This window comes from Chenopodium album, chromosome 5 (assembly GCF_948465745.1).
Source record: "Chenopodium album chromosome 5, dcCheAlbu1.1, whole genome shotgun sequence".
Lineage (NCBI taxonomy): Eukaryota > Viridiplantae > Streptophyta > Magnoliopsida > Caryophyllales > Amaranthaceae > Chenopodium > Chenopodium album.
This window is the reverse complement of record NC_137838.1, coordinates 76,515,709-76,525,732: the sequence shown is the minus strand read 5'-3', so window position 1 is coordinate 76,525,732 and position 10,024 is coordinate 76,515,709. Positions and strand designations below refer to the sequence as shown.

The window sequence follows — 10,024 nt, the reverse complement described above, 5'->3', positions numbered from 1 at the left end:
ATTTATAAGCCATTAGATGGGAGTTGTTTTCTTCTTTTTCTCACCCATTTCTCACTCTCTCTCCTCAGTCCTCACTCATTCACTCTCTCTCTCTCCTCGAACTCTTCAGTTTCATATTCAACTACAGGTATCAATCTACATTATTCATTTGTGTTTGTCATGATTTTTGTTGAATTTTTGTCGAATTTGTGGTTTAGTTTCTGAATCTGCTTCGAATTTGATGAGATCTTTGTTTTTTATTTTGATTTTTTTTTTTGGTTTTGTTGTTGCGGTTTTGAATAATGGATTAGTTGATGAATTTTAAAGTATCATTTTGATCTTGTTCATTAATCTGCTTCAATTAGGTTTTAATGTTTTGTGTGGATGTCAATTTTGTTTTATTGTGATTTCGATATTTGAATTTGATTATGATTTCGTTACATTTTGTGATGAATTGTGATTTGAAGTTTTAATTTCTAGTTTTGTTCGAAAATTAGGGTTTAATCGTCTTATTTGAGTTCAATTTGCTTAAAATGGTGAATAATCACTGTTGTTTAAGTTGTAGCATAGATCTGGTTGATTAGTAGTGTATGATTTGATTCGATCTAAGTAATTTGAGCAGAAATTGTGTTGTGATGGTTTTCCGAATTCCGAAAATTGTATTGCTAGGTTAGATTTTGTGATTTAATTATATTGATATTGTTGAACTGAACTGATGTGGTTAATATGAAGAGTTAAGGCGTCGAACTAGCAATTAGCGTAGAAATGTAGATTTTAGTGTGTTGATTACTATTGAATTTGTGTGATTTTGATGATATATGGCTTCGTATACTTGGGCCGAGGAGTTTGTAATTTTGATTAGAAGTTTGCGGATATATGTTCACCTAGATCCATTGATTGAGTTGCTTACGTTATGATATGATCATTTGATTAGAAGTTTGCGTATATATGTTCATACTGTCATTATATGATGCTGTCTTAATGCTAATTGCTATGATCATTCAGTAGTGCCTTTTTTCAGCTTTTTAATATGTTAAGATGTTAGTTTAAGTTTTAGCGAGCATTATTTGCAAGTGTGTGTTGGTGTGATGCTATGTTCACTGGAAGATTAATACTGGATCATATGCTATTTTGACTTACATAAGTTGACATCTGTGTTAGTGTTATCTTCACCAGATTGCTTAGTACAGCTATATAGTGGTTGAAGAGACTCGGTTGATTTATTTTGATTTGTTTATTGCTATTATAGTTGCTTACTATTGTGATTAGTATGGGGTTACATTAATTTGCTTTCAGGATGGTCGGAACTTTAACTAATCCAAGTTTTAATGATCCAAGTTTTAATTTAGGAAAAATGAGAGAAATCCTTCACATTCAGGGAGGTCAATGTGGTAACCAGATTGGGTCTAAATTTTGGGAAGTAGTGTGTGATGAGCACGGCATTGACCCCACTGGAAGGTATGTCGGTACATCTGACCTGCAATTGGAGCGTGTCAATGTCTACTACAATGAGGCTTCATGTGGAAGATTTGTTCCCCGTGCCGTGTTGATGGATCTTGAGCCAGGTACCATGGATGCTGTTAGGACTGGTCCATATGGCCAAATCTTCCGCCCTGACAACTTTGTCTTTGGACAATCTGGCGCTGGTAACAACTGGGCTAAGGGTCATTACACCGAGGGTGCTGAACTTATTGACTCTGTTCTTGATGTTGTGAGAAAGGAAGCTGAGAACTGTGACTGCCTTCAAGGTATCTCTTTACTTTGCAGTATGACTGTATGAGGTTATCACTTGCAAATTTTAAGCATTTTTGTGCTTGACTAGTATGGCTTAACTAGATTCGCTTGCTTTCACTTGAATCTCATGGCTTATGAAATAAGAGAAATTCATCCTTGTACTACTCAATATGTATAAATCAAAGTACAAGGCCTACAAGTTGATTAAAAGTCCATTGACCGCTGTTTTGTGCTCTAATGTTGGGATTTGAGCCTAATTTTTCTTCTAATGCAGGATTTCAGGTGTGCCACTCTTTGGGTGGAGGAACGGGTTCTGGTATGGGTACCTTGTTGATCTCAAAGATTAGGGAGGAGTACCCTGACAGGATGATGCTCACCTTCTCTGTTTTCCCATCACCAAAGGTTTCAGACACAGTGGTTGAGCCATACAATGCCACTCTCTCTGTTCACCAACTTGTTGAGAATGCAGATGAGTGTATGGTGTTGGACAATGAAGCACTTTACGATATTTGCTTCAGGACCCTCAAGCTCACTACACCCAGCTGTGAGTATATTCATGTCGCACCTTGTTTTTCTTCCCCTTGTGCTACTGTTTTTTTTGGTTTCTCTAATCAATTCCTGTTATTTGGATGCAGTTGGTGATCTTAACCACTTAATCTCAGCCACAATGAGTGGTGTCACTTGCTGTCTTCGTTTCCCTGGTCAATTGAACTCTGACCTTCGCAAGCTTGCAGTGAACTTGATTCCCTTCCCCCGTCTCCATTTCTTCATGGTTGGATTTGCCCCCTTGACCTCACGTGGCTCCCAGCAGTACCGTGCACTTACTGTCCCTGAGCTTACCCAGCAAATGTGGGATTCCAAGAACATGATGTGTGCTGCTGATCCCAGGCACGGGCGATACCTCACCGCCTCAGCCATGTTCCGTGGCAAGATGTCCACTAAGGAGGTGGATGAACAGATGATCAATGTTCAGAACAAGAACTCATCTTACTTTGTTGAGTGGATCCCTAACAACGTGAAGTCCAGTGTTTGTGACATCCCACCTCGTGGTTTGAGCATGGCCTCAACTTTCATCGGGAACTCAACTTCCATTCAAGAGATGTTCAGGAGAGTAAGCGAGCAGTTCACAGCTATGTTCAGGAGGAAAGCTTTCTTGCATTGGTACACTGGAGAAGGTATGGACGAGATGGAGTTTACCGAGGCAGAGAGCAACATGAACGATCTTGTCTCTGAATACCAGCAATACCAGGATGCTACCGCTGATGAGGAAGAGTACGAGGATGAAGAGGACGAACTAGATCACATGTGAGGAAGAAGAGCTTAATTAAATTGGTCATAAATGTCGATGTGTTTACCCGTGGATGATTTGTGTGTATAAGGAGGGGAGAGTGGTAGAGAGATTGGGGGTGGGCCTGGTGCATAGTATTTGGTCATGTTATATCTTCTAGCATTAAGATTTATGGTATGTAGTCATATTTGATATTAATCATGGTTTGATGTTGCTATGCCCAATTTACTTTCTGGGATTTTATCTGCTCTATACAACCAATTGGTTGTCATATTTTGCATTGTAATGTTGCATTCCTTCTCTTTTTGTTTGGTTAATATTTGCGTGAATTTGAGTCAAGATCTAATAATAATGCTGAATGATTAATGCTCTAAATGAGTGGCATCCATTTAGTTTTTTGGCATTTCCAATCCATTTGTCACTGCAGTTATAACAAAAACCAGCAGTTCTGGTGTTCAAATCCTCTGCGTTCATAAATTAAAACTCTGACCTTCTCTAAATGTCAACATGTAATTTAAATCATTTCTATCTTTAGTCATTTATAAGTCTGAAAATTTTCAAAATATGTTATTATGAAACTATAATATTGATTAAGTAGAATGTGTAAGTAGTATAAAATCAGATCGTTAAACAAAATTTACTTGTAAAATCAATTACTATTACACAGCAAATGAAATGGACATGAGGAACAAACAAACATGACCACATAGTTAACAAACCCACATATTGTTGAAATTATGAATTCTAATGGTCTTTTTTAGTACGAATTACGAGCAATATATATATACATATATATATTTTATACTACCCATTTTTTTTTTTAGTTGCAATATGAAATATTTTATATCTCTCAAATAATACCCCGAAATTGCAACTATAGGAGGTAATAGTCAAAATGTGCAACTGAATATTGAAAAATGTCAAAATATATCAATTAATATGGGAATGAGTGAGTAAAAATTGTGTATTAACACACGTGCACTGGCACAATGTTTCGGCCTTCACAAGTAATTCACTTAGGCCCAGTACATTGGGAAATCATATTTATTCAAAGCCTAAGTTTTGTTAACTACTGATTTTGGGCCATCAGCAAGTAGACGACCTGATTTTTTAAATGGCACATAATTTATTTGTTGGATGACCTAGTGGTACGCCAGTATGGGTCACTATTGTGAAGTTAATCTTGTTAGGTGATGTAAACAATCAAACGAGATTTGATCTTATGTCTTGAGTATAATATGATACGAATAATATTTAATTGGCATCGTAATTATTACTTGGATCTTCTATTTTGTTTTATTGAGTCGTAATAGAAGCAGCAAACTTTTATTAAGAGACCAATAGAGGTTAAAGTAAAGAGTGACATCAAAATGGAAGATCAATTGTGTTTCTGCATTTGATGATAATTTTGTTTTGTAAAATTATTAACGCACCCGGCTTAATCTTTATACACCACCCAACCAATTGAACAACCTAGTTTAGGTAGTGGGTACACATTACATGTCCCCCTACAATTTAACATCTTTTTGAGTTTTTAAGTAAGGTTTCATAAATGTGTCTCTTAATAATACATTGACTTAACTCTTTATAGTGCATAGAGTTGCGCATCGATCCAAAATTTGATCAGACTAGAAGATTCAAATCAATGTTGAATAAATCAAACATATCCAAGCTTATTACTTTCACTAAAAAAAGATGCGAGGAAATAAGTATCTAACATACATTTTCTAAATGGTTACATGGTTGTCTAGATCAAACTAGAATTCCGAAATCATGGTTTTATAAGGATTGAAAACTAAACAAGATTCTCGATCTCATTGTACAAACCTCAGATATTGCACAATCAAGAGCATAGAACATTGCATTGTTATAGACAAAATTTGTTGGTAAGTATTGGCATTTGCATAACTATGTCCCTTTGGTACGGGTAATCAATGGCACGTTAGATTTCTTAGTCTTCCTAGCCAATTCTATACATGAACGTCAAATGTCTTAACCAATCATCGTAAATTTTGAAATTACAAATATTCAATACTTTGTATATGATACATACCTATTGTCAATTTTTTTTTCTTAAAAAGAAGTAAAAACAAGATTGGGTTGGGAAAAAAAGGGGGGGGGGGGGGGAAGATGATACATCAACTATATATGCCGACCAAGCATAGTCATGACTCATGACTTCATGAGTAGCTAGGCTTGATCACAACAAAACAATTCTTTCACAACAATCGTAATTACATTGTTTTCACCAAAAAAAGTTGGTAAACTACAAAATGTTGAAAAAAAAAATTAAAATGGTCCACATTGATAAAGAATCGATGTAGATTGACATACTTTCCTAGTGGTCTTTTTGACATGACTTTACTGCATATATATAATGTTAAAACTGTGAACATCATGGGCCTATTATGTAATTGGACCATGTATTTGTTAATTCTTGACCACCAAAAATTTGTTTGTTTGTTTTTTTTTTTTTTTTTAATTTTTTTATTTTATAAATAATGAAATTTTAATTTTATTTTTGGTAAGAATTTAACATTTTTTCGTATGATTGGTTGTTTGATTAATTAAAAAAAGTTTTCTGTTTTCTTATTATATTGCAATAATTGTGACAAAATTCATTCATGTCGGTAAAAAAAAATCTTCTTTAAAGCAACAGAGGTTTTTTTTTTTTTTTTTTTTTTTTTTTTTTTTTTGGTGTGTGTGTTATTTTTAGACACAAGGACAGATGATGAGAACCGATCTCAAGATCTCTTGAAACCGGGAAGAGAGTTCTAACCTATCCCTCACTCTTCGGCAACGGACTATTAATATGGTGTGACATTGTTTAACACAGTTTTTAGCTTTTCTTTAATAAGAATCAGTGCATTGGTATCAAATTTTTTAATCCATACTCCATAGAATAAATACTCGCATATTTTTAAGAGTATTTATTCCACAAGATATATTCCAAATATCAATGCTTTTCTTTTTTGTAATGAGGATAACGTACATATTATTAACATTATACTTTATACTTCCTATAATATATTTTATAATACCACATAAAGGCGTAATGAACTAAAATCGACGAATGAAGCTCATTTGTGTTGCCAATAGGGATTCTAATTCATTATTTCATATTGTGTCGTATCAAATTATCAAAAATTCCCTAAAAGGTGTTTTGTGATATTTCTCCAATCTAGAAGAAAAAAAAAAAAAAAAAAAAAAAAAAAAATTCTCAACTTGTGTCATAAAAAATAAGGTTAAAATTGTGGATTGCTAAATACCGCCAGCTTTTTTTATCAAACCGCCAACAAAAGTGAAGAATGGACAAAATTACCCTTCTCATCCTCACTTTGCTTTCTCTCTCCTAAGGCATCAATCAAGCCTCAAACTCAAACTCAACCACCACAAAAGCAACCACCATTGCCACCCACCACTCACGCCACCACGACCACCGCCCATACCACTACAACCACTGCACCAAGGCACCAAATTGTTTTTGAGGCCGAAATCCCGAAAGAACCAACAACAATCATCAACCATCGGACCAACAACAATCATCAGCCATCGGATAAACAACCCACCACCTTCCCACGTCGGCGGGAGGGTGGTGATTTTCTTTTAAATCCGGCGACCAGCACAACCGACGCCCAAAACCGGTCACCCAGAACGGTAACCGGTTTCCAGCGTCGGTTGTCCATGGTAACCGACGCTGGAAACCGGTTACCGTCCCGGGTGACCGGTTTAGGGTGTCGATTGACCACGGTAGACCGACATCCAAAACCAGTTACCGTCTCGGGTGACCGATTTTGCACGCCGATTGACCATGGTGAGCGCCGGAGATTATTAAAAACAAGAACTGAGCAAAGTGACGAACTGGTTTTTCAATTTTGACCACCGTGATGCCGGTTCATCACCTCCAATCCTCACCGTTGTTGTCCTTCCACGTCCGGCCACCACTTCTCTTCACCTCTGATGTACAACCTCTATTTGAGGTTGATGGTGGTTTGGATGTGGTATTGTGATGAGAGAGAAAAAAAATAAAAGAGAAAGAGGAAGATGGGGTGGGGTTTAGTAAGGGTATTGGTGTCCATTCACCTTAAATGTTGGCGATTTTGATAAAAATTGTTGGCGGTATTTAACACCCCCCCTAAAATTTCATTAGTACCTTGAACCACACTCTGAACATGACATGACTTTATAATTTGTTTTTTTATTAAAAAAAAAAAAATTACAAATGGGCTAGACCCTCAATAGATGCTTTAGTTTTGTTAATTTTTAAGATGATAAGAAACAGTTCTAGGAAACCCAAACGAGAAGCAAGAAAGCTCAGTCTACAAAGAAGACTCAAGGATGTTCAATACAAAAACAATTGGTGATATTAGGGATAACTCCTTTACAATATAAGTAAAACCATATATTCTTTTCTCTAACGTGAAACACCCTCAGATAGGCGATTATGGACTTCAACACAATGCAACATAATTAGTGCTTTATTTGGACCGTACAAGATATGTCACACGCCCCTTCACTTGGACTCACATTTTTTGCACATACGCTTGAATTTGTCCACCTATATTCTTTGGAAGCACCAAACACACACGTTCAACAATTGTGTTGTTGTAAAAGTGTACTTTAATTGTCTATTTGTCTAAGTAATCTTGATGACTTATGCCAACCCTTGAATATTATCTCAAGAGTTTGGTGGATTTGGTGGTCATAACATATCTTGCATGATTAAATTAACATTTCATTTACCAATTCCAAAGCTAAGGAAAATTATTATATTCTTGTATTTTTTTTTTTTTTTTTTTTTAAAAAAAAAAAAACAAACAAACTATATCCTTATTGTATCATACTTGTATATTGCCTTAATTATCATATATGGGTTGTCTAGCAAGAAGCAACGTTTGAAATAGAGGTGTGAAATTGAAAGTTTTTTCTTTGAGGTTGTTAGCCTCTAATATGACCAATTGTTGTCATGTTATGGTAGAACTAACAACATTATTCTACTATGGTATGTATGAGTCTATTCTATTACAGACCGTCAAACTTACTAACTGTTTGCATTTATTCAATTAGTTTCCATTACAAAAAGTTGAAGTCAAAAAGATGATCATATAATTAATAAATATATGAACTATGATTCTATAAATAATTAGTCATCCTCTTATTGTAGTGTGCTGGCATGTTTTGGATATATTTTTCAATAACATCCTCTTTATTTTTATTGTTGCATTCCCGTTCTTTAAGGTATGACTATTTTTTAAGTTTTGATCGAGTAAATTTAATGGAAATTGGGTGAAAATAAAAATAATGTATAGATGTCTGAAGTGAGAGTAAAGTAGTGGACATTTTTTTAGTCCATATAACACGCGTAATTAACAAAAGAAAATATATATGAGGCGATCTTAATGGAATGGACTACTCGTTATTAGTTTATTACCTTGTTAGGTAGCTGTCCTACAACCAACAATTGGCATGTGGTAGACAACTAAAGTTATAAAATTTGTATGCGGTGTTAATGATTGAATAGATTTTTTTAATCTTTGTAAATTAATGTGGAGCTAAATGATACAAGTGCATTGTTATGGATAAGACTATTGAGGTTAGTGGTTCAAGACTTTATAGTGACATTTGATTATACGGAGTAATTTTGTTATTCATTTTTTTTAGAGTAATTTTATTATTCATTGAAGTAAGGTCATTGTACAATATAAAGGCATACATTTTCAAACAGTTTCTTTTGATCATATATTTACAATTTCTAAATATGTAAATAAGTATTTAATATATTATTTATTTATTTAATTTATTTGACAAAATCACGCATATATGATTTGATGTAATAAATAGTGCTTCATATATTTATATTTTTTCAATTTTAATTAATTCTAATATGGATATATAGACCAACACTTACATACTTAGTAATAAGTTCAAATTTCCTCAAAAAAAAAAAAAAAGTTCAAAAATATTATCCCTGTTTTATTCACCTTATTTTCACTTATTTCAGTGTTAATAAGTTTTCTTCTATCTGATGATAGGTTATATGGTATTCCAGTTTCTCAGAGTGACGTTAAAGACTTCACTGATTGTATGCAGAATAATGAGCTATTTGGGGTGAATACCACAGGAAATTACTATACTTGGTGCAACAACCAAGATGGTGAAGATAGGATTTCTTCATATACGTTCAGGAAAAATAAATTCAGATAAGGTTGTGATAAGGGTCAATCAGGATTGCCAAGTTTAATTTATAACTAAAATAAGTTATAATAAGGGTTAATCAGTTCAGACAAGATTAGTAAGTTCAGATAAGTAAAAATCAGGTGAATAAGTCGTTAAAAATTTTGTCAATTGTAGTCATTAAAATTATTAAAATTGTAAATTGAACCCCGAAAGTACTACTAACTTGTTAATTGCCATCCAATGTGTATTAAAATTAAATATGCTTACAAATGAGATTAAACTATGAAGTTAGTATTAGTTTTAGACTGTAAAATACATACTTTAAATGACAACAATCGACAAATTTTTATTAAGTCAGTAATACTAAAAATTCCAAATTACCATAGTACCCAAAAAAAATCTACTGCAAAGGGGTGTAGGGATGGGAGGAAAAAAGCATAAAGATTTATCAATTTAATTGTTAAAAATTATGGGTTGTAGGATAAATTAAAAAATGTACTGGTATGAGGTGAAGTGGCAAAAAAATAAAGACGAAAAAAAGGTGAAAAGAATGATGATCTAAATTTGGTAGTCGTATACATGTTTGTGGGATTCAATGTATAGTTCGCACATTATGTGTTAGTCGCACACCCCACCATAAAATTCATCTGCCGTCCCACATCCAACAAACTTTACTCGTTTATATACTTCATTTCAGTTGATGCCTCATTTGTCTTAATTTGGTGCACTATAAATGCTTGGTATACAAACATTCAAGTGTTCTTGTACTTATCTATATTGTGTGTCGCTTTTCTCAAGCAAGCAAAACTTAATGTAGTTGGTTGCGGATGTAAATCTAATATGGTC

General features: G+C 34.0%; 1 protein-coding gene across 3 annotated transcripts; it reads left to right on the top strand.

Annotated features, from left to right (window-relative positions):
* LOC145632337 (tubulin beta-6 chain) lies at nucleotides 1-3,318 on the top strand. Of its 3 annotated transcripts, none has more exons than XM_081684689.1 (4): nucleotides 1-127; nucleotides 1,318-1,727; nucleotides 1,988-2,257; nucleotides 2,349-3,318. In XM_081684689.1, the coding sequence occupies exons 2-4, from the start codon at nucleotides 1,334-1,336 to the stop codon at nucleotides 3,020-3,022; spliced, it is 1,338 nt and encodes a 445-aa protein (XP_081540815.1). In that variant the 5' UTR covers nucleotides 1-127; nucleotides 1,318-1,333; the 3' UTR covers nucleotides 3,023-3,318. The 3 variants fall into 3 exon arrangements, with proteins under 3 accessions (XP_081540815.1, XP_081540816.1, XP_081540814.1); XM_081684690.1 differs by having other exon boundaries at nucleotides 28-127; nucleotides 1,329-1,727; XM_081684688.1 differs by having other exon boundaries at nucleotides 50-127; nucleotides 1,276-1,727.
* Nucleotides 3,319-10,024: the final 6,706 nt, after the last annotated feature.

Coding starts and splice junctions, on each gene's coding strand:
- LOC145632337 (XM_081684688.1), top strand. CDS start 1,277: ATGGTCGGAACTTTAACTAATCCAAGTTTTAATGATCCAAGTTTTAAT. Junction 1,728..1,987: donor GAACTGTGACTGCCTTCAAG/GTATCTCTTTAC, acceptor CTTCTAATGCAG/GATTTCAGGTGTGCCACTCT. Junction 2,258..2,348: donor CAAGCTCACTACACCCAGCT/GTGAGTATATTC, acceptor ATTTGGATGCAG/TTGGTGATCTTAACCACTTA.